Below are 25,078 nucleotides of genomic sequence, written 5' to 3' on the forward strand. Positions count from 1 at the left end.
CAAGATCTATTGGCTAATTACACATTGTCTTCATTCTCTTCATTCAGAGGACGAATCATACTTGGGTTCCACACACATTCACAGGGCACTCAGCATAACTGAGCTCCTGTCAGCAACAGCAATAATAATCCCCTCAGCACTGTTTCCTCTTTAGACGGCCCTCCCTTCTGCATCTAACTACCCACACAGCCTCCATGCTTTCTGAGGCCACCTCTCAGGGAAAATACTGGTAAGTACCCACAAATCCTTGCCTCAAGGGAAACTCAAAATAAACATGAAGCAAAAGGAATTCCTTATAGCAGGAGCAGGTAATGGCATTCAACCCCATGGATAGATACCTCCCAGTAAGGGGGTTTCCCTAGCAGTCCAAGCCCCTCTATATTACAGAGATCTGTAATATAGCATGCTCTACATTGCCTCTTCAGAGTATGTTTGGGAAAATTAAACAAAAGAGGCCAATGTTAACCATAAGGTACTGTGTACTAGGGAAAGACAAGAGAGCCAGTGGAGCTGAGATATGAGTGAGAACCCAAGTCCACATGCAGGACCCATACAATACAATGAATGTAGTAACTTTATGTAAAAACATTGTTGGGTTTGTATATGGACCTCACTGCAGAGGATGCAAAGTTGGAGGAAGTGGTGAGTGGAAGTGAATAGAGCCTCTGAAATACCTCGAGATATAAAAGCGATTCCCATGGGGTGTCTCCTTGTGTGTGGGATAGTTGCTCAAGGCTTTTCATTTTTCTATTAAAGAAAATGAGAACCAGATCAGACGGAGGACTTGCGAATGCACAAGGGGCTTCCTGGTGGGCTTCACATTCACCTAGCTTTCAGAGTTTGATCTCTGAGGATGAAATAAGTGAGTCAGACACAACATAAATGCCTTCCTATAAAACCAAAGTCAATAGGCAGCCTTAGCAAGTCAGAGACAAAGCACTTGGGAGTTTAGAAAGGGCACAAATCTCTGCTAATAGGAGAGAGTGGACAAGACTTTTGGGGCGTGTTGACATTTAATGTAAATACTGAGGACCTGGTGATTTGCACGTGGGGAACATGCAGTAAGGGAATCCAGGGAAATATAACTGATGGGAACCCAAGTCTATAAGCAAGACCCATACAATACAATTAATGTAAATTATGTAAACACATTTTGGGGTTTGTATATGGACCTCATTTCACAGAGTCTCAATGACCACAAAGACAAAAATTGTATAAGTAAATTTTTAATGGAAAAATGTGCACTTTGTGTCCAAAAAAAGCAAAAATGTGAGCCACAAGATTATCAACAATTCTATAATATCAGAGCACTAGCAAAAAAAAAAAAAAGGCCAATTACCATTTTTAGGTATTCATTACAATGCAAAAGAATGGCAGAGTTGCTAAACTAAAGTGACCCGTGACCCATATTGAATGGAAGGGAGCAGGGCACCATTTCATGCCTCTTCCGGGAAAAATCAGATTGGTGACTCCTGAGTGGATTTCTTCGCCTTGTCCCTCTGCAGTTCCAGGAGTTCAATCTCCAAAGACAATTTATACAGTTCCAGGGCCATCTTCACATCCTCCACGCTAGGGAGACACTGCATGAGTTCTCTGCCTGCTATCACTTGCTCACAGCCTTCAGGGACCACCTAAAAGAGATACAGGTGGTGAGTGGTTGGGAGGCTTCTCTGAGATCCTGACAATGCAGGACAGAGGCTCAGGTCCAAGACCACCCCCAGCATTGATGGGAGAGCAGGACAACCAGGAGACCCCCGGCCCCACTGTAGTCTTCCCCAGAGGAATATAGATCTTCCTGAGACAGCGTGCCAGAAGGCCTCTGTGGAGACAGAGGCTACTTCAGCTACCCATCCAGACATGGAACACAGTGTGTTATACAGTCTAGAAAAGGAAATGTAGGAGTACTCCCAGGTCTCTGAGGACCTCCTCTCCTTAAGTGGCTTGGCGTTCCCTGTTCTCAAGTGAGAGAAGGAAAAGCTGCCATCCTAATGGGTGCTCCAAGGGAAAACAAGAGAGTCCTTTTGAATGACTGAGGAATGAGTCCGGGCCAGTCAGATCTGGCCTCTGCTGGCTGCGGCAGTGCTGTGGGGAGGCACCAGTTTTAGGGTTTGAAGGCACAGGGAGTTCCTTGAATTGTGCCACTTACCCACTCACACTTGGGCACCTCTGGGGACCAGGTCCTGTTCTCCAAGCAGGTGATGGTTTGGGAACCAACCATAGCATAGCCAGAGTCACACTGGATGGTGACATTTTCAGTTTCAACAAACTGATCCTTATCCACAAGCAGATTCCCATGTTCTATCTCTGGTGTCGGACATACAGCTACAAGGAAAGCACAGTTAAGCAATCTGTAAGTCTAAGAAAAGAAGACATGATCACAGGCTAGGATTATTAAAATGAACTGCATGTAGGTGCTGCTCATTGTCTTATGCTTTTTTTTCTTTTGAGAGCAATAATATTAGTTCCCATGTTAATTGAGCATTGGCTCATATTATTCTTCAGGGCTCACCATTTTATGTGATTATCTCATTGAAGTCTCACTCCTCGCTATAAAGTGAGCACTGTTATTTTTCCCATTTAAATAAGAAAAAATAAGATAGAGAGAAGTTAAGCAACTTGTTGAAGACATAGCATCTTTAAATTACATGACAGGGTATAAAAAAGGCACATGACTCCAGAATCAGCCATCAAAGCAACAGTCCCTCCCATTGTGATCCCTACAGAACACTGGGGATAAAATATTCTCTCTTGCCCATTGTCCTCTTGTGAGCAAAAGAATCAATGGTGACAAAAAATTCCTGGAGTTGTTGATGGCAAAGCACACTAAACCTGTATCATGCAAACAGCAGACCTGACCTTGACGCCTCCCACCCCCACATCACTTTGCAAACTGGGAATCCACACCACAGGCCTCCAGCATTGGCAGGTGGTGCCCTGCACTGCATGAGGCTCACTTCCTGGTGTTTGGAATCAGCCCCTGAGAGCCTACATTCATGCCAGAGCAAGTTTCCATGAAAATTTTGCTCCAGGCCACAAGAAAATGTACCCCCTGTGGACTATTTCCAGAGATATACAAGAAAGTGGGAATAGGGGCTGCATCAAGGAGGCTGAGTTTTGTAATTGGGATAAAGAAATAGGGGAGATTAATGTTTCTGTTTACCCCTTGTACTTTTGTTTGCTTTGGGTACCACCTGGATATAGTATTTATTTAAAATAAATAAATCAAATGTTTTGTTCTGCCTCTGGCTGGAAAGAAAGGTTATTCTCAATCCCTGCATGAGAGTTCCTCCCACTTATCCGTGGGCTGGAGTTACCTTTGCATTGAGGAGGTGGACCAGACCAGCGTGAATAACTGCAGTAGAGTGTGGGATTTCCAACCAGAGTGTATCCTCTGTCACATTCATATTTAGCCTCATTAGGTGAGATTGCGTGTGTAGTTAGTTTAGCACGTCCATGGTCAATGACAGGAGGATAATAGCAACCTTGTTGGGAAGACATAAAGTGAGAGAGCTTGAGCTTATAGGACATAAACAACAACATATCCCAGAAACTGTGTGGTTTCTGTAGTCTCTGTCCTGTCCTGCCATCTTCTCTGCCCAAGGGATCACTTAGCCAAACCCAAGTACCTGTGCTGCCCTCCCATAAGCCTCATGATGAAGAACCATGATGGCACCCTAGTGGGTCCATTCTCCATATTGGGTCATTGACCTGTGGGGTAATAGCAATCACATGCAAGAAGGCCAAGTAGAAACTATTGATCTGTCCCAGACCCCTCCCTCTTATAGCAAGGAAAGTCCATTTAAAATATATATCATATTAACCACCACTCTATAAATTTACTTTAAAATAAAGTAAGGAAGAAACTAGTGCCACTCTAAAGTTGCAGAAGTGGTTATTCTCATCATCTCTATTTATTTCCCCAGTCTGTCTACTACAAAAATTAGAATTCTGGACAATTACAGTAGACTGTTGAACACTCAACATTGTAGCCCCTACTGCAGACCCTGTACCAGATATGGTAACTTTGCTTTAATATGTCTGCAGGGAAATGAGGCCACTGTTTTAGCAAAGGCCTTCTTTCCCACCCTATCAGAAAAGAAGATCAGAAACAAGCTGCACACACATGAAAGGGTCAATATCATACATTTGCCATTTTGCCCTTGTCCTATGAAAACTCACCTGTCCCTCTCATAAGAGCCTGAAGTTACATGTGCATCTGAACATATAAAGAATATCACATCAATCCAGTATATCAGTGGCATCATATTAATTCTATTGAATGAGCAAGAAGATGCTAGCATGATGTGTGATAATAGGAAAAAAAATACATATATATATATATATATATATATATATATATATATATATATATATATTCCCTCAATTTCTGGGACTAAGATCCTGAAACTCTTGCAATTTCCTTTTTGATAAGAGCACTAGGAGCATCTTTTATTCTAATGAGGTGACTCTGGGTGAGCTCCTGGGAGGCGCTAGTCACCAGAAGGACCAAACCATGATTAGAAGTTTGGAATCTTCCCCTCTTCCAGAGAGACCCTGGAAACCGAATTAATACTTGATGGTGCCTACATGAGGAAGCCTCCATAAAATTCCAAGAGTAGGGAGTTCAAAGAGCTTCCAGATGCATGAACACATCCACCTACCGGGAGGGTGAAGAACCACAACTCCATGGGCACAGAAACTCCATGTTTGGGACCCTCCCAGACTTTGCCCCATGTATTTCTTCAACTGGCTTGGCTATTCATTCATCTCCTTTATCGTAACTGTTAAAGGCTCAGTTGAAATGTCAGTTGAGAGACAGTACTTTACAATAATGGGGCTTTACAATATTACTTACAGTAACTTTAAGAACACAGTATTCACTTTAAATCAAATATCAACCTTTATATGGTACTGGGTTCCCAATTTAAAAAAAGAGTCCATGAGCCTAGGCACCAAGAGATGGAAGCATGAGTGGCCCCATTTATATTCACTCTAAGTGAACTTTGGGGGAAAATGGGCTGCTAATCCCTGAACTCTGTGTCCTGCAGATAGAAAAGCGCTGGTAGGCAAAGTGGAAACACTTCAATTAAGGGAGATAAGATTCCCATTGATTTCTCAACTGTGACTAATACCTGGTCACTCTGAAAGCTCCTTTGGGCTCCTTCTCTCTGAAGGAAAGGCAAAGAATCATTGTTCAGGTAGTCGTGATTATTCCTGGGCATCAACAGATAGGGTTATGGTAAAACAGTGGGAGGCGGGAGGATTGTGTTTGGTACTTAAGTGCTCTTGGTGAGGGAGAGGTAGGCATTGCCCACTGAGAGACAGGCTGAAGAAGGGCTTAGAGGCAGCAGAAGAAAGGAACCAAGCTCAAAAAGATTTAGAGTCTTGTTCTGCAGGTTAAGGAATATGGACCAGAAACACTGAAAGAGAAGAGAATAAATACCAAGAAACAGAACACAATAATTCAGACGTCTAGCTGATCTATTAGATGTGGTCTAATTTCACTGCTTCAGGAAAGGAAACCAGGAAGGTCATGAAAATGGGAGCATCCATTGGGGAGAAAAGAGAAATTTGAAATGCAGACAGTGCTATTAAACAAATGTATGCATTCTAAGAATCATGCAGAGCACAGAAATTCTTTTTTCCTAATTTGAACCCTTCCTTTAATAATCACCAATGCTTTGATATGAAGAAACTTCTAAAATAACATAATTCCATAAGCTCTTACTCTCTCCACATGTTGGTGTTTCAGGACTCCAGGTGCCATCTCCTTGGCATGAAGCTTCAGCGTTACGTCTCCCATTACATGAATATGAAATGGAGTCTCCATAGAAATATTCACACTTATTGGCCAAACCTCTCCTCTGTTGTTTTCGAGGAATGATTTTGCCATTCTTCAGCTCTGGTACTGGACAGCAAACCTCTAAAAGTAAAAAAGTGAGGCTAATAAAAAGTGAGGTTAGTGAAATCACCATGAGGAGGCTCCCTATGGCTAATAATCTCATTTCCACCTTAAGAAGAGTTCGCCTCAAAAGAGAGGTTGGGGAAACAGACAAGGGTCCCTGAGACACCTTGAGTCCTCGCTCCCTGTCCCTGATTTGCTAAAGTAGTTCAATCCAGTCACTTCCTTCCAATTTAATAATTGCATGAGGGGCCTCCAAAATGAGAAGTTGGATTAAACCTGGATGAAAATGTAAATTTTCAAAATTACTCAAGAGCAATGACAAATAACATTTACCTCCTTATAGCTTCACTAGGGTCACATCATTATTAAGCTTTCTAATAACTTATACTTCCCAAAATGCAGAAGGAAGAATGTTCTCAAAAGCTTATATTGGCTTCCAGTCAAGATGGTGGCATCAGTAAATGTTGTACTTGCCTCCTCTCACAACCACATCAAATTGCACCTAACTGCAACAACTATTCAAAACAACCACAATGTGGCTGAATGGAAGTTCTACAACTAGGAAATTAAAGAGGAAGCCACCACGATACTGGTAGGAAGGGCAGAGATGTGTAATAAGCTGGTCCCACACCCACACATGGCAAATAAAACTCGGGAGAGCTCTTCAAACTCCAAGCCCTTGATGGTCTCTTCTGGCAGTAGCAGTCATCCTGTTGGATTAATCTAATCATAAATTTAATTTGAGAAACACAACTATATTCATTTAAGGCAGAAAATCCTAGAATATGCTGGACATTTAACATACTAAAGTATTTTAAAAACAGAAACTCACCCTCACATTCTTCATATGGGGTCCACTCCAAATTACTCTGGCAAGTCACAGTCATAGGCTTATTTCTGGCGGTTTTATACCCAGGATGACAGCGGTACCTCAACACAGTCCCAACTTCATACAGTTCGTCTTTTGTTGGTAGGCGGTAGTTGTATGTTTCCCAGGAAGCGTGTGGGATATCTGATAAGTTAGTGCAACTATCTGCTCATAAGAGAAGAATAAGGGAAAAGGACACTGTTAGGAGGGATGCAGCATGATCAATGAGCCTTTCCCATCAAAGGGTGCCATGCATTCATTCAGCCCTTAACCAGCCTGCCATGGCTGGTGAATCAGCCACACCAACATACACACCTAGACATGTGCCCAAATGGACATGTGCACAACACCAGAGACGTTCTTACTAAACATATTACCAAATGGTTCCTGTGTGTCCATGCCAACCACCCAAATGTCAACTCTCCTTCCTCCTCATTGTACTTCAGAAAGTTTAGTCTCTGAATTAAAGCACGAGACTTGCTAGGTAGATGTGGCTGGAGAACTGCCCCAGATTAATCTAAGTTTCTTATCTCCTGACTTATTGGAAAAAAATAAACAATTCATTCCCCTCATTCAGCTGACAGAAACTGATTCATTAAAGGGCTGATCAAGAGCAAAAATACTCCAAGCATCGTTTGAGCCGGGACTTTGTCTTGTCCTCTTTGCTCTTTCCTGATTCTACTGGTTTATATCATACTAGAGGCCCGGTGCACGAAATTCGTGCACTCAGGGCGGGGGCCGGGGTCCTCAGCCCGGCCTGTGCCCTCTTGCTGTTGGACATCCTTAGTGCTGCCATTGAGGCTGCAGAGGCTACCGCCACCACCGCTGCGCTTGCCAGCCGTGAGCCTGGTTTCTGTCTGAGTGGTGCTTCCCCTGTGGGAGCGCACTGACAACCCAGGGACAGCTTCTTCATTGAGCATCTGCTCCCTGGTGGTCCATGCATGTCATAGCGACCAGTTGTTCTGACATCAGGCCAAAACTGGCTCTCCAACATCCCCCAGGGTCCTAGATTGCGAGAGGATGCAGACTAGACCAAGGAACCCTACTGGTGCACGGTCGGGGCCAGAGAGGGATGTGGGAGATTGGCCAGCCCGGGAGGGACCGCGGGAGGGCTCCAAGGAGTGTCTGGCCTGTCTCGCTCAGTCCCGATTGGCCAGACCCCAGCAGCAAGCTAACCTAATGGTCGGAGCATCTGCCCCCTGGTGGTCAGTGCACATCACAGTGAGCAGTTGTGTGGCCTTAACATATCATTAGCATATTATGCTTTGATTGGTTGAACGGCCAATTGGATGGCCAGACACTTAGTATATTAGGCTTTTATTATATAGGATGAAAATATAATACGACATCTGCCAAGTTAGATATTTATTAAATTTTATCTTCAGATATTTTAACTTATATGTAGGTTAAGGTTCTTTTGTAACATTTTTACTGAGATTAAGTCATATGACACAAAATTCACCCATTTAAAATACACAATCCTGCCCTAGCTGGTTTGGCTCAGTGGATAGAGCGTTAGCCTGTGGACTGAAGGATTCCAGGTTCGATTCCAGTCAAGGGCATATGCCTGGGTTGTGGGCTCAAACCCCAGTAGGGAGTGTGCAGGAGGCAGACAATCAATGATTCTCTCTCATCTCTCTCCCTCTCCTTTCCTCTCTAAAATCAATAGGAATATATAAAAAATAAAATAAAACACACAATCCAATGATTTCAGTATATTCACAGAGCTGTGAATTCACTATCCAACTTTAGGATATTTTGATCATCCCCAAAAGGAACTCTCTACTCATTAATAGTCTCTCCCTATTCCCATCTCCCCCCAGGCTTTGGGAGTCACTAATATACTTTATCCATGGATTTGCCTATTCTGGACTTTTCAAATAAATGGAATTATGTAATATGTGGGGGTTTTTGTAACTGGTTTCTTTCACTTAGCATAATGTTTTCACGTTTCCTCTATGTTATGGCATATGTCAGTACTTCATTTATTTTCATTGCCAAATGACATTCCACTGCATAAATATAGCACTTTTTGTTTATCCTTTTTTCAGTAGTCAGGCATTGGGGTGCTTAGCAATGATAAACAATGTTGATGTGAACATTAACATAAAATGTTTGTGTGTGGGCATCTGTTTCATTCCCCTTGGAATGAAAGGGCAATTGTTGGGTAACTGAAACTTTTGAGGAAACTGCCAAAACTCTGTTCCAGAATGACTGCACCATTTTACATGCCCACCAGCAGTGGATAAGGGTTCCAATGTTTTCACATCCTCACCAACATTTGTGACTGTTTATCTTTTTTATTATAGCCATACTGACAGGTGTAGAGTGGTATCTTACTGATGCTAGATGACCACCTTACAAGACATATTAAAGGGACTTGTTCAGGCTGAAAGCAAGTGACATCAGTTAGTAATTTGAAACTTTGAACGTATTTATAATAACCACTTTGAGCTTCTTTTCTGCTAAGCCCAACATTTGGACCCCCTCAAAGGCAATTTTCATCATCATCTTTCCTATCTCTTTGCATTTCTGATAACTTTTGTTGAAAACGGAATCCTATATAATAAAAGGCTAATATGCAAAAAGACTGAATGGCGGAACTCCCGGTTGCTATGATGTACACTGACCACCAGGGGGCAGACACTCAAAACACAAGAGCTGCTCCCTGGTGGTCAGTGCACTCCCACAGGGGGCGCGCCATTCAGCCAGAAGCCGGATCCATAGCACAGTGTCTGCAGTGTTAATGTCTCCCCTTAGGGAGTGTGCACCCTGCATAACTGCATGTGGCAGTTTTTTGTGATGTTAAGTGATCTTGCACAGTGTATTGTCATACATCTTTTTTCCCATGAGGAAAAAATAAAGAAAATTATTGATCTAAATTTTAAATTCTTACTGTGATTCAAGTGGGCTTGGGCATACGAATATGCCCTCACCAACATTTCTGGGTAACTTTAGATGCCAAACATTAAAGTTCTTTTGTGGTTCATACTCACAGATCTCACAGGTGGGAAGAGGAGGATTCCAGTTGTTATCAGCTCCACAACGAACTAAATCGCTGCCTTTGAGGGTAAAACCTTTATTGCACTCAAAAGTAATAGAGTCTTTGTAAGTATAGGAGTATCTAAATCCTAAAATGATCCTTCCATTGTTAACATATGGCTGAGGACAGGTGATTTCTTAAAAAAAAAAAAAATAGCATAAGAAAAGATAGTGGGTTATAAAGGAGAAATGGCAATAAGAATATTACTGCTATTGCCAATCCAATTCCAAGTATTGGAAAAAGCCTGATACAGTGCATATCAAGCAGCTACAAGGAAAACATTTTTATTTTTTATTTTTATTTTTTTTTATTTATTGCTTAAAGTATTACAAAGGGTATTACATATATGTCCATTTTATCCCCCCGCCCTAGACAGTCCCCTAGCCTCCCCAGTGTCTTATGTCCATTGGTTATGCTTATATGAATGCATACAAGTCCTTTAGTTGATCTCTTACCCCCCTACCTCCTGCCCCCCAACCCTCCCCGGCCTTCCCGCTGCAGTTTGACAATCTGTTTGAGGCAGCTCTGCCTCTGTATCTATTATTGTTCAAAAGTTTATAATGGTCTCTATTATCCATGAATGAGTGAGATCATGTGGTATTTTTCCTTTATTGACTGGCTTATTTCACTTAGCATAATGCTCTCCAGTTCCATCCATGACGTTGCAAATGGTAAGAGTTCCTTCCTTTTTAGAGCAGCATAGTATTCCATCGTGTAGATGTACCACAGTTTTCTAATCCATTCATCTACTCATGGGCACTTAGGCTGTTTCCAGATCTTAACTATGGTGAATTGTGCTGCTATGAATATAGGGGTGCATATATCCTTTTATTTTTTTTTTATTTTTATTTTTTGGAAAACATTTTTAAAAGCACATAAATGTATATCTTTTTTCAACGTTTAAAGACCTCAGGAAAATGAGGTCTCTGGATCACTTCACTTCCTCATTTATCTCAAGAAAAACTAGTCATATCTGACCCAGAGAAACACATTCCCAAAGTCCCCAAATCTTCCCCTTATAATGACCTACTTTCCTGGATGATTTTGGGGGTGGGTCAGTGGCCAATGGTGATTATATGATGTACACGATGATGAGGCAGCCAAGGAAGGTATCAGACATCTGCACCCTCACAAGCAAAGAACAAACTGCTCTCATCGCCCCCCCCCCCCCCCGCCCTCACCCCAGCAGTCAGTCAAGTCCTGCCCCCTTATTTCCTCGGCAATCCCTTAACTTCTTTCCAGGCCCACTGCCATGGCTACAGTGGAAGCCATTTTCACTTCTTGGTTGGATGGTGCCTATGGGTTAAATGTGTCCTACTTCAAATTGCCGGCCATTCTGTAGCCAGTTACCTTTCTGAAATGCAACACATTTCAACGTCTCTCCATCACCTTCGCCCTGAACTCCTGAGAGAACCACACGAGGCCCTTCATAGCCTGGCCCTGCTAACTTTCCAGCCTCAGTATCTGTCAGTATCAGGGGCGACAATGATCACCCTGCAGTCTAGACCCCGGGCATGTTTGCAGTATGGTGCCCTCACATACCCTGGTTTGATTGTGTCCTGTGGGGAGTCAGAATAGTAAATGATAGTGTGGGGGCCCTGAGTAGCTGAGGAAGATTAGCAGACGAGTCGTACCACAATGTAGCTTTCAGCTCAATTACTGCTCGCTCTGCCCTGTTGACCTGCTGGTGGTTAGTGGGTGTAGCTTGCCCTGTAGGCATATATGGTTGACATTCCAAGCGCTAACCAAAGTTTCCAGCTCGGATTCCTGAACAGATAAAAGATGACATTCTCAACTTCTCTTAGGTAGAGTCTACACAGTACTAGTTTTGGACTAAAGCAGTGGTTCTCAACCTGTGGGTTGAGACCCCTTTGGGGGTCGAAAGACCCTTTCACAGGGGTCGCCTAAGACCATCAGAAAACACATATGTAATTACATATTGTTTTTGTGATTAATCACTATGCTTTAATTATGTTCAATTTGTAACAATGAAAATACATCCTACATAGCAGGTATTTACATTACGATTCATAACAGTAGCAAAATTACAGTTATGAAGTAGCAACGAAAATAATTTTATGGTTGGGGGTCACCACAACATGAGGAACTGTATTAAAGGGTCTCAGAATTAGGAAGGTTGAGAACCACTGGACTGAAGGCTGCAATGTCAAGTGATATGTGGTTACTTCCAGGCCAAAGCTCATAAAAGCCAGGTCACAATTTGCTTTTCTCTCTTCCTCTTCTGAAGACACTGTGAGAGGGCCTGTAGATATCGAGGTGTCACCTGGAATGTGGAGCTGGTTGCTAAACTAGACACCTTGAGTGTCTCCTCGACACGCAGCAGACTCAATGTGCGTGAGAAGCAACCTACTGTGCAAAGCCAATGAGCCAATTGGTGCTGTTTGTGACTACGTAATGGCACAGCATGCCTCAGTATCGGTTGACCAAATAAATACATGGCTTTCATCATTGCAAGAAGCAGTTTGTCTTTGCATCATTTCATCTCCCCCAAAACATTCATCTTCCTTGCTCTTGGAAACAAGAGAGAAAAATTCAAAGGATAAGCCAGCAATTCAACGGCGACTTACTTTTACAAGTCGGAGGGCTGGGGCTCCAGACACCTTTTGTTTTATTCTCCACTCTGCAGGAAATGGAAGCTTCACCCACCAAGGAGAAGGTGGGGTTACAACTGTAGGTGACAGAGGACCCGTATGGGTAGGACTCTTCACGCCAACCATTGTGCTTCCCGTGGCTGATGGCTGGAGGGGGCTCACATTGGGCAACTGGGATGAGTACATGAAGAAGAAGAAAGAATTAGGGGAGGTATCTTTCCACATCGCACATTCATGACGAAAATTCTCACGGGTGGTACAAAAAAGCAGCCAACGTGCACAGGAGTTCTATTACCGAACACAGGAGAAGTGTATAGTTAAATGAGAAAAAAAAAGTCTTTACTTACTTACACATTCTGGAAAACTGTGACTCCAGCCAACTGTTCTATCTTGGACCTCACAATAACTAGTGGTTGGGCCTATTAAGACATACCTGAATAAAATAGGATAAAAGATTTTAATGGAATTGTCCCTACCCCAAATTAAATTACATAAAAGCGTCCAAACGAATAGAATGGTTACTCCATATTAAAAAAAATGAAGAAACAAGGTTTTCTCAGAGAACCCTTCCCACTCTGGAAAGTTATCCTGTAGATATGACTTCATATGTACAAAATGATAGATGTACAAGGTAAATGTAACAGAGTACTGTTCAGAATGGCAAAGGATTAAAAAGACCCCTGGATCCATCAAAGGGAGTATTAATCCATCCTGTATCTCACAATAAAATTTTATGTAGTTGTAAAAAATTATTAACAAGGAACCTTTCTATGCACAAACATGGAAATGTCTCCTGTATGTATCGATAAAGAAAGATAAAGCCGGATTTGAAAATTACGTTCGTGATTGAAAAGGTACAAAATAAAAACATTAGCTTGTATTTGTAAAAGTGAACACTAGAAAGATGCATAGAAAACTCATCAAACCTGATGCCTGTTGAAGGACAGGAGGAATGGGTGGCTGGCGATAGAGTAAAAGCATGAATTCTGTGTGTACTTTTTTTACATCATTTTTATTTCTGAAATCTATAAACACATCAGCTATTGTTTTAAAGTGTTGTTTCTAGATGGCCTCACACTCACCCTTCTAAACAGTTGAATTCTATATGTGATCCAAAAGAGTAATCTGGCTTCAAGATCACTTCCCCATTACGTAATTCTCCTGGGTTGCTGCATTTTTTCTCTGAGAGAAAAGTGAAAATGAGGATTAGGGATGTCAAGTTCTCATAGATATGACATTAGAAAAGAAGGCTGATTGATTAGCTTTGAACTCTGTTTCCAGAAAGACCAAAGATTCAGATTCAAACTTATTTCAGATCCTGACTCACTGGATATTTACTTTTCAATGCAACTAGGTAGCTCCTAATTTTCCTGTTTCACTTATTTGTTTGTTGGCTTGCTCTGTTTTTCACAACGTGGCAACGTGTATATGGCAATCAGCCACTGACAAACAGGTATTTGCATTCAGAAAGCTTAGTTCCTGAGACAACTTTGCAAAAAAAAAAAAAAGGAAAAAGCACGAAAAAGAAAATAAATGCTCATACTTACTGATACAGAAGGTTTCGTACTGCCAACTGCCTCCTTCGCAGGTAACATAAGTACCTTTTGAACTGGTCCTAAAGTAGCCAGGGCGGCAGGTGTATGTCAGACGAGTTTTCTCTTTGTAGCTTGTCTCATCCAACTCTTTCGTTGGAAAAGCAAAGTGTAAACTGGGTGGAGGATCACAGTCGCCTGGACGCCAAAATGACAAAGAGCACCATCAGTTAAACACAGCATCTTGGTGTTTTCAGTAATAGGATTTTTAGAGCAAGAGCCATTCTTTTCTCTTCTAATCAAGAAAAATAATAACTTTTGTTATCTCTATTGCTCAATGAATCCAGTGACTGGTCAGTAATACATGTATGTTGATGAATAATAAAAGGTAGACATTTTTCATCCTTCCTCTATTGCATATAATTTATTTTTTAAAGATGGCAGATACGATTTCATCAGCCCATCAGATTTTTCATCTCTGCTGACTCAGCTGCATCTGTGCAAAGTCAAAAAGTCCCTGCAATTTTCCTCCACAGAAACATAGTATTTTGTTAAAAATAACTTTATATAACATTGGTTGCCTCAGGGAAGAGAAACTGGGTGACTGGAAGATGAATAAGAATAATATTTTTAATGTGTACTGTGTTTTGTACCTTTTGGACTTTGAATGATACAAAGGCAGAAACATGAAGCCCTTGAAATACAAAAATATTAATCTTGCTTTCCTAGCAAGAATCAAGTACAGAACTGATTTACTTACTAGGAGTCCTAGTAGTCCTAGTGGCCCCCCCTCTCCACTCTGGATAAACCCACTGGCAGTGAAAATTGTCCAGTCAAGCTGATACCCCAGACAGATTTGTCTCAAGCCATGGGTGGGAGACAGATTGGGAAATTCCTGAAGAAGAAATCTAGCCAGAAGTGTCTAGAAAACTGCCTCTTTCATGGGTAAAGCAAATTCCCCTAAATTCCAAGTCATTCCAAAACCCCTTAAAATTCCAAATTTCAGATAAATCCAAAATCCTGGTCCAACAAACCCTTGGTTGCTGAAGATGGATTTCTGGTGAAGGCCTAGCCATCTCTTTGTTAGTCTTGTGAACAAGTGGATGAACTTGAATGTTTATGGCCAATCTAAACTTGTCCATGACTCACCAAGAGCAGTGGCCAATAGAGCCGCCACCAAGGCCATTTGGAACAGAGTAGAATCAGGCACTCTCCACAGCCTAGAGAAGGGCCAGGCTGTCATTTTCCCCTTTCTATCCAGGGTCTCATCTGGAGCTCTTGGAGGGTACATGCTCTGAGGCGTCGCCACCATTTTTCTGCTGAAAGAACTCAGTTTAATAAACAGTCGTTGAAAGCTTACTTGTTATAAAGCACTAGGGTACATGCTATGGGATCCATGTCCTCAAGAAAATTACAGCCGAGGCTGGAAGAGAAGACGTGCACAAATGTTACAACACAAGACAGTAGCGTTAGCTTCTGGGGTGGGGAGTGGTGAGGGGCTCTATTAAGAAGACAGATTAACTCCAAGGGGAGTGATAGGAGGTGGCTGTAGCTGAGTTCGGTACGCTTTAAAAATTACAGAATGGATGCAGGGCAAATTGGGGACCAGTAGATAGTATCTCAATGTGGCTAGAAAATAGTGTCTGAGATGGGGATATAGTTATTAAGGAAGGGGAAACTTAAAGGTGTGCCTGAAAGGGATATAAAGTCCAAGTTAGGAATTTATGGACGCTACTGTTTGAGGAATAAAGAGCCTTTTTGTTTGTTGGTTGGTTTGGGGTTTGTTTGCTTTAAAGCTAAGGAGTGACATCATTGTGCCTTAAGAAGATCACTATGGCAGATGTGTACATAAGGGATTCAACAGAGAGAAGAAACAGGGAGGTTGATTGAGGGGGCAGCAGAGGTGAAAGAGAGTATGTGGGGGATAAATGGTGATGGGAAAAATAATAAAATAAAATAAAATATAATTTTAAAATGACATAAAAAAAGAAGGCTATTACAATTGACCAGGTGAGCCACAGAGATGATGTGACCGAAGAAATGGCAGAGGATTTAGAGAAAAGGGAACAAATATAAAACAAAAGAAAAGGGCTGGAAAACGACGAGATAGAGAAAAGGAGTTGGATCACTATGTATAGTCTTGGGAATTCCTCATAACAACTGTCAACCGAAAAAATAAACCATCAAGCAACTTGCAGTTTTGAAAAAATGGCTCTATATCTAGATATATATATATAGAGAGAGAGATCTATATATGTAGATGTGTAGATACATATGAAGACATGTGCTTTCATTATTTATTTAAAGACTTGTTTAAAGCAGAATCATGAAGGGTATTTTTGTCTTCACCACCATTTTCTTTCCCTTGTAAAAAACACACATCATATCTTAAATTTCCATGAACAATAGCCTTTGTCCTTAAAGGGATATATAAAGTTCACACCCAATGAAACATTAAATTTTTGAGTAGTCATTCTTTTTAAAATTAAATTCATTGAGGTGGCCTTGGTTAAAAAAGCTTATATAGGTTTCAAGTGTACATTTCTATGACATATGATCAGTACATTGCACTGTGTACCCCCCACCCAAAGTCAAATCACCTTCCGTCACCAGAAATGTTGAATTTTATCTTTAATTCTGACATTTCTGTTAGATCCAGGTGAGTCTGCACTCCCATGTGTCCATAATTCATACTAAGCACATCTTCATTTTGATGAAGGGTATCAGTTCAGTATTTCCCTTGAAGTTTCTGCCCCACACTATGGGGGAGGGGAGCAGTTTATAGTGGCCCTTCACACTTGTGGAGGGGCCTAATTTCATGAGTAATGACCCATAGAATCTTGTCTTTTCAAAATTCAATTCTGATGAAGCCATTCCTCCCCCAGTTGTCAGACGTGGGCAAATCCAGCCCATCTGTGCACATCCTATCCGATGAACTCTGTATATGGCTGGTAGGACAATTCTGCCTCCCAAAATAAATTCAACAAAATGAACAATTTATCAAATGATTTTCTTACAAAAAGTGTGTTTACAGAATATGTATCGAATGAATTGAGGTTTTCTTAAAAGGTTGGGAAGAACCAGAATCCACATTTTGGGATTTCACACACCACCTTTCTATGCGTTTCCGCCCGCCCCCCGCTCCCCAACCACCCTCACACACACACTTTTCTAGTGCATCCCTTCCCATCTCAAGTCTGTCCTCTTTCTGTTCTAGCAATCCAATGAGACTGAGGACAGTTGAGGTTTAGGCAAGTTCCACATAGTAAAAACCAGTCCACTAAGTCGTGAAATTTATAAAATATGGTAAATTTCTCCTGGGCAATAAAAAGTGTTATGAACTATAAAAAATATAGCAATAAGCATCTTTAATTTTTGATAAGTCAGTATATTTGGCATGTTTATGGACATCTGTGAAATTGAAAAGATTTAAAAATATCTTTGCCAATATGTTGGCAAAATAGAATTTTACTATAAAAAATCAGGATCATAGAATAAAGTGAAAATTTCCCATATGAATTGTTGCAGTTGTCATCATTGTATAGTCACAAGAAAAATATATACATTGGCTATATTCATAAAAGCACATCCTAAGATTAAAGACATACCTTCAGAAAATTGAAAAATATTATATTTAAAATGCTGCTACAAAGAACATATTCATTAAATATTCTTTAAAAAATATATTAATAATTATTGAATATATCCAAAATGAATGCTTTTAAAGACAATGTTAAGTAAACTGATGATTCAATATATTGACTTCAGGGAACTGATCCTTCAGGAATTGCCATTCAGTTCATTGGCTTCTGGTGACTAATCCTCTGTAGTTTGGTGGAGCCCGCTGGACCGGGCCAGAAGCCCTTGGTTGGGTTTTCACTGAGACCCAGTGCCACCCTCAGAGCAGAGACCCTGGACCTCACAGGGGCCTTCTCCCCTCATCCTTCACTGTTTTCCTGGGAGGGACTCATCTACTCCCATGACTTTAAGCATCATCCATGAATCACTCACAGTCCTCTGGGCCCAACTAGCTCCTGTAGGTACAAAACCTTACATGCACCATAAACTCAATTGTTAATAAACATGTTATTCTACCCTGTTACTTCCATGGAAATGTTGAGCCATTCAGGCCCGCCTCCTGTATTCCTGTTGCTAACTAGTGGAATGCCAGTGCTCAGCCTGAAAAAAGCAGTGAAAGAAATCTCAGCAAAAGAAGGAGGAAATATTTTCCCTGCAGCTGCAGAAAGCAGTTATCTGCATCATAAAACTGATTTGGCAAATGGTTTTTTCCTAACAAAGGGGTTGTTACTGGACTTTAGAGATTGTAGCTTTGCCAATTGAACTTAACCTTTAACCCTGTAAAAGTCTATGATTCTGACTGGTTATCTCAGCAAATTTTTTTTTTTTTTGGGGGGGGGTAATACCTAAATTAACACTTGTTTTTGAAAAGTGTAACCATTTGTCAGTTTTCTTTGCAAATCCAGAAATACATTACTATGCTTTCCTCTTCACTTGTAATTCTAAAAGCTAAAACTTTTGACTCTTGAGTTTTTAAATTTCAGCTTGACTGAGGTGTAAGGGGCTAATTGTAAGTTCCTTAAAGTGTACCTCACGATGATTGACATACAGATGTACTGCCAAGGGATCGCCCCTCCCCACTCTCTAGTTAATTAATACATGCATGCCCTCTCATACTTACCTTTTACTTTTTTTGGCAAGAACATTTAAGTTCTACTCTCTTAGCAAATTTTAATTATACAGTACAATATTATCCACTGTAGTCACCATGTTTTACATTAGAACCTCAAACCATTTTCATCTTATGGCTGAAAGTTTATACCCTTTTACTAGCTTCTCCTTATTTCTCCCATTCCTATCCCACCCCCAGACCTAGCAACCATTTGTTAGATTTCATATTTAAGGGAAAAAAAACAACAAACCTTTTAAAAATGTAAGTTCTAATTTCCAAGGTTCAGATCAGTATTTCCACCTGCTTCATTTCTATCTCCCAGGTACCTGGAATCCAACAGATCCCAGACTAAAGTCTCTCTTCCTTTGAATACTGCTTAACCCCTGTGCTTCCTGTTTCGGCTAAAGTAATAAATAACCTCCTCCTAGCCGCCCCCCCAGAGACCTGAGTCATCCTAGCCTCCTCTCTCTTGGCCCCTTTTCATATTCAGAGTCACTCTCTTCTACACCCCACTTCCATAGTCCAGGGTGCGGGTGCCATTCTCGTAATTTCCTTCTCCTTACTCTAGACCAGGGGTGGGCAAACTTTTTGACTCGAGGGCCACAATGGGTTCTTAAACTGGACCGGAGGGCCGGAGCAAAAGCATGGATGGAGTGTTTGTGTGAACTAATATAAATTCAAAGTAAACATCATTACATAAAAGGGTACGGTCTTTTTTTTTTTTTTTTTTAGTTTTATTCATTTCAAACGGGCCGGATCCGGCCCGCGGGCCGTAGTTTGCCCATGGCTGCCCTAGACCACTGCAAAAGCCTCCAAACATGTGTAAGCCAGCTTCCTCGTTGCTGTGGTTATAATCCTAAAAAGCAATCTACTTTAAAACTCCCATGGGTCCCAATTCCTTAGGTCCCCCTTTCTCTGCTTCTGCCCACTTGGAACACCATGCTTCAACCTCATGAAAGTGCTTAACTTCCCCAAGCACACCTTGGAATGATTTTTAAACAGCTTCAATCATTTGTAAAGAATATCTCTTGTGCATGAATGCTCTTACCTCCAACCTTGAGATCACGTCACTTCCTTGATGAAGTGCCCAACACCACCAAGAACTATCAGTCTCTTTTACGCTCCTCTAGTACATTTCTGACACCTTAATTGCAACACCACATTGTATTGTGTCTATTCACTTCTGCCTCCTGAAATAGACTGTACGTCTCTTCAAGACAAAGAAGTTATTCATTCAACCTTTTTGTTGTTGTTAATCCTCACCCAAGGATATTTTTCCCATTGGTTTTTAGAAAGAGTTGAAGGGAGGGGGAGAGATAAAGAGAGAGAAACGTCAGTATGAGAGAGACACTTCAACTGGTTGCCTCCCACATGAGCCCTAACGAGGGCCAGGGAATCGAACCTGCAACCGAGGCGCATGCCCTTGACCAGAATCGAACCTGGGACCCTTCAGTCCACATGACAATGCTCTAACCACTGAGCCAAACCAGCTAGGGCTTCAGGTGTCTTTGTAAGGAGCCCAACCTACTATTGTATATGGCATATAATAGTGATCCAATAAATGGGAAAGAAATAAAACTCAATTCGGTTTTATCTTCTTAAGAGTGATTGCCTTACTGAAGACCAAATGAAATAATGTGTGAGAAGAGCTTTGAAGAGATGACACAGTGATCTGACTTCCCTTACTAGTTCTCAGTTGGCCAGGTGCAGTATTTGTGGTTCCCCATCCTATTCTTTGTGGTGCCTCAGCAGAACCTGCACAGAACTCAGCAGACCACAGAGTGTGGAGGTAGAGGTTAGGGCTGAGCTTGAGTCCCAGCAGTACCATCATCTAACTTTGTGATCTTGTAGCAACTACAGCAGCTCCTTGAATCTGTTTCTCATCGCGAAAACAATGACATTAAACTTAAATCAGCTTTCTATTGTCTACAAAGTGCAGACTTTTTAACTGCCCACTGAAAGGCTAAGACTTCCCTAGCATATGCCCTCAGATGTCAATGACATCATCGCCTTTTAAATTCTTATGGAAATGAAGAGCCATCGTCAGCATGGTGGGTCTCTTGCAAAAGTACTGTCCAATACAGTACACTTTGAGAGGCACTGGGAAAATCCTCTGCCCCCAGATTTCTTCTTCCATAAAGATTACTTTCAAGTTAATGTATTCATTGTATCTAAACTCCTCCTTTTAAAATCCAGATACCTTTATAAAGAGTGATATTTTCTACAGTCTCAATTGTTGTGTCTCCTTGCTTATGCCTGCATTCCCAATCACATCACTTTGAGATTCCAGAGAGAACTTGTTTCACACTTTCCCTCATATCATAGAATTTCTATCTATATCTATCAGTTCCTTCCTTCTGTGTTCATATTATATTCAAATGTATGTCTACACTTATTGTAAACCTTCTTTGATGCTACTTTTTCTTCTGGATACTCTACTTTTTATTCTCCTTGTACTACTATAGAGAGAGACAAAGCAGGAGTTGACAAAAAGAAAAGTGGATGAAGAATTAAAATGAGGACCAGAATGGTACTATGTCGTGCCCAAGCAGGAAGAGAATTTCAAGAAGAAATGATAATCATCATTGCAAGTGAGGGAGAGATAGGAGGTGAAGATGGCCACGGCTTCTAGCTTCAAAAACTAACTGGAAACTGACCACTATCCTCCTTGTTATCAGTTATAAAGGTCTTGACTGTCCATGGTGAAGGAGATATGGAGGGGCTAATAAAATCTCCAAAGGAAATTGCATTCATTTTCAGAATGCAGACTATGAAAACTAGGTCTTCTTTGAACCCCTTTGGGAAGTCTGGCTTACCTCCTGCTTCAACTCTCCTACATAGATGGTTAAAAAAAAAAAAAAGCGACAAACGAACACACTCAACTATTAGATACAATAACAAGAGCAACATCCTACCTCTTCTCTACTTCAGTTTATTTTGAGTATGTATCTATTATTCCCCCATTTATAATTAAAAATTGAGGCTCAGAAGGGATTAAAAGTACTCTTCAAGTCCTGTAACACCCTAATGCATTACTCCTGAAAAGATTTCTGCTGAAAACACCCCAAGTGTTTATCTCTGTCTCATCCTTCTAATCTTGCACTCCTCAACCACCAGCCTTTTCCCCAAGATACCCAAAGTAATCCACTGACCTGCAAGTAGCTGAGGAAGCAGTAGAAGACTCTATTATGGTGCCTGGAGCAGTTTCTTAAGGAAGAAAACTGCCTTGATCTCTAATAGTCCTAGTTCATCCTCAGATAAGAGTTTACCAGAATTTCCTGAACCTGTCTAGTCATTGGTCTACCAAAAGTCCCGGAATTACAGCCATGTGGTTGACTGATTGGGGACGGCTGAATAGAAATAAATGACCAGACTCTTTATTGGCCCAGTGAATGATTAACAGCAAAAGCACAGCACCAGTGTTTACCTAATCTCCTTCCTCTTTACTAGCCCTCATCCTTGATAACATGTCGCAATCATTTTTCTCCTTGCCAACCATTTCCCATAAATGAAAATGTAATATGAATTTGATGCCAGAAGTCTTTTTCTCTATTCATAAACACATGGGGTTGTGAAAGATTCAATTCTGCCGGCCTGGGATCCTTGGCTAAAATAGGGTTCAGACTAAGTTCACAAACATGATCCACTTTCCATGATGCTACGTTCAGCAGGCTTTCCTGGAACACCATGACCTATAGATGACCTTGACCTGTGTTTGTCACCTCAAGAAAACAGAAAAAAGGTGGGGAGTTTCACACATTTATTGAGTTCCTGATTGGTGGCACGTTGCTTGCAACATTATTAGTGCTCAGTAAATGTTAGCTACTACCAACCCCACTACTACTAAATGCTGGGCGCTAAATGACCTCCAGGAGCTAGTCTGTCATTAGGTGCTGCTCAGAAGAATGCAATGAATGGCCAGCCATGTTTATTATCACATGACCTAGGACGGATCCCAAATTCTAACATTGTCCAATCAAGTTATTAATCCTCAAGATTAAAGTTTGTACGCTGAGGAGATTGCTATTAAAAAGCAAGTCTTCCTGACAACTTTGCTTTTTCTGTAATAAACACAAAAGTCTCGTAATTTTTCAGAGAAGAAGGAGTAGAATCCCAGCAGACATTTTGACAGAAGATATGACATTTGGGCTGAGCTTTGAATGAAAATTATTAGATTAAAATGAGGAAGGTATTAGAGCTAAAAAGCACATGGGTCAAGTGACAAGGTGAAAGTGATTTGAAGATTTGACAAGCGTGAGCATAAAGGAGGATTCCGCATTGTACCGTTTTGAGAGCTAAGTTAGAGGAAATATTACCTTAAAATTGGGTCTTGAAAATGCCATTTTCCAATCTATTGGAGTTCTTTATTTTCCAGAGTTACTGTTTCACATTTTTCTCTCCAGATCACTAAATTGTCTTATTCTCAGCAGATGACCTTGTGTCCTACTTCACTAAAAAAGAAAATCATTCTACAGTAGCTTCTCCCCACCTCAAGTTCTCTCCTATTCACTCTTATTTCAGAAGATATTTGTTTATTCTTTTCCCTAGTTTCTTTGTTTTTGTTTTTTACATTTAAATTATTGTTTAAAGTACTACATATGTCTCCATTTCCCCCCCCCCCCATTGACCTCTCCCCAACCACTTCCACCCTCCAGCACATGACCTCACCCCCATACTGTCTGTGTCCTTTGGTTATGCTTATATGCATGCATACAAGTCCTTCGGTTGATCTCTTAACCCCCCCCCCCACCTTTTCCCTATTTTCTTGACTTAAGAGAGAAAGAGAGAGAAATAGAGAGAGGGAGAGAGAGTGATATATATCTATTTGTTGTTCTACTTATTAATACATTCATTGGTTGATTTTTGTATGTGCCCTGATTGGGGATCAAACCCAAAACCTTGGCATATCGGGACAACTGAGCTGCCAGCCAGGGCCTTCCTTATTCTCAGTGTGTCTTTCATCCTGAAATATTGCCTTAATCTTGCTGAAACCTTAAATTATATTCCGTTGTGAGATGCTGAACTTCTCAAAAAAGGCTCCCACGTTTCCTCCCTACTCTTTCTCATAATCAGTCCACAGCCCTCCTTTGTGGCCTTCCATCTGGCTTCTTCCCACCATTTCTGAAAGACCTCTTTGAGACATGACCTTTTCTCCAAACCCAAAATTTATTGAATTTATCTCCTTTGATTTCTCAGTAGCCTGGAACACTGCTGATTATCTCCTTTCTGAAACTCTCTTCTCTCTGGGCTTCCATTCACCTAGACCAGCGGTCCGCAAACTCATTAACCAACAGAGCCAAATATCAACAGTACAACGATTGAAACTTCTTTTGAGAGCCAAATTTTTTAAACTTAAACTATATAGGTAGGTACATTGTTATTAACTTAATTAGGGTACTCCTAAGGCTTAGGGAGAGCCACACTCAAGGGGCCAAAGAGCCGCATGTGGCTCGCGAGCCGCAGTTTGCCGACCATGGACCTAGACTTTCCTGGCACTCCAATCTTACTAATTGTTCTTCCTTGATTACTGTTACCCCCACTTCCTCCTTCTCATCTCTAAATATAGATACATCCCAGGTTCTTCTTTTAAATTTTTTTTTTCTTTACATCTTTAATTATCTTACTTACTCTCATGGCTTTAACTATTCCCTATAAGAGAACTAGTCTCTAACTACATCTTTATCTCTGATTACTCTTCTAAATGTAGACTCATGTTGCCTATTGGACATCTTTTTTTTAAATATATTTTATTGATTTTCCACAGAGAAGAAACATCGATGAGAGAGAAACACCGATCAGCTGCCTCCTGCACACTCCCTGCTGGGGATGTGCCCGAAACCAAGGTACACGCCCTTGACCAGAATCGAACCTGGGACCCTTGAGTCCACAGGCCGACACTCTATCCACTGAGCCAAACCGGTTAGGGCACCTATTGGACATCTTACAAGTACTTTATACTCAGCACATCCAAAGGGGAACTTCTCATTTCCTGCCCAGAAGCCTTACCTCTGACCCCAACATTAATCCAGGCTCCCAGGAATACTATTTCAGACTCACCTTCAAATTCTCCTCACCCTCATCCTCCAATGTTCAATCAGTTGACATATTATTCTTATTGGATTTTGCAATGTCTCTCTTGTCTGCTGTTTCTTTTCTATTTCTACTGCCGTCAAACCAGTTCAGGTCATCATTGTCGCTCATGGGGACTATTGCAGTAGATTCTCTCAGTTCTTTCCCTATTTCCACCGATAGTGCCTACAGTCTGTGTTCTGCCCTCATCACTTCCTTGCTTGAAAATCTTCCATTTCTACTCGCTGCCTACCAAATAATTTTAAAATCTCCTTGTGTCCTACTTCACTAAAAAAGAAAATCATTCTACAGTAGCTTCTCCCCACCTCAAGTTCTCTCTCCTATTCACTCCTATTTCA

The 25,078-nt window shown here is 41.2% G+C and overlaps 1 protein-coding gene across 3 annotated transcripts; it reads right to left on the minus strand.

Annotated features, from left to right (window-relative positions):
- Positions 1-1,208: 1,208 nt before the first annotated feature.
- C4BPA (complement component 4 binding protein alpha) lies at positions 1,209-22,037 on the minus strand. Of its 3 annotated transcripts, none has more exons than XM_081112867.1 (12): positions 21,803-22,037; positions 15,110-15,276; positions 13,976-14,158; positions 13,511-13,610; positions 12,776-12,861; positions 12,405-12,599; positions 9,770-9,952; positions 6,738-6,938; positions 5,729-5,923; positions 3,315-3,482; positions 2,147-2,322; positions 1,209-1,631 (listed from the first exon to the last, which is right to left on the minus strand). In XM_081112867.1, the coding sequence occupies exons 2-12, from the start codon at positions 15,270-15,272 to the stop codon at positions 1,458-1,460; spliced, it is 1,824 nt and encodes a 607-aa protein (XP_080968993.1). In that variant the 5' UTR covers positions 15,273-15,276; positions 21,803-22,037; the 3' UTR covers positions 1,209-1,457. The 3 variants fall into 3 exon arrangements, with proteins under 3 accessions (XP_080968993.1, XP_080968994.1, XP_080968995.1); XM_081112868.1 differs by having other exon boundaries at positions 15,110-15,279; positions 21,803-21,909; XM_081112869.1 differs by lacking the exon at positions 3,315-3,482 and having other exon boundaries at positions 21,803-21,930.
- Between the last annotated feature and the right edge of the window lie 3,041 nt (positions 22,038-25,078).

The sequence above is a fragment of the Myotis nattereri genome (assembly GCF_964212035.1).
Source record: "Myotis nattereri genome assembly, chromosome: 18".
Lineage (NCBI taxonomy): Eukaryota > Metazoa > Chordata > Mammalia > Chiroptera > Vespertilionidae > Myotis > Myotis nattereri.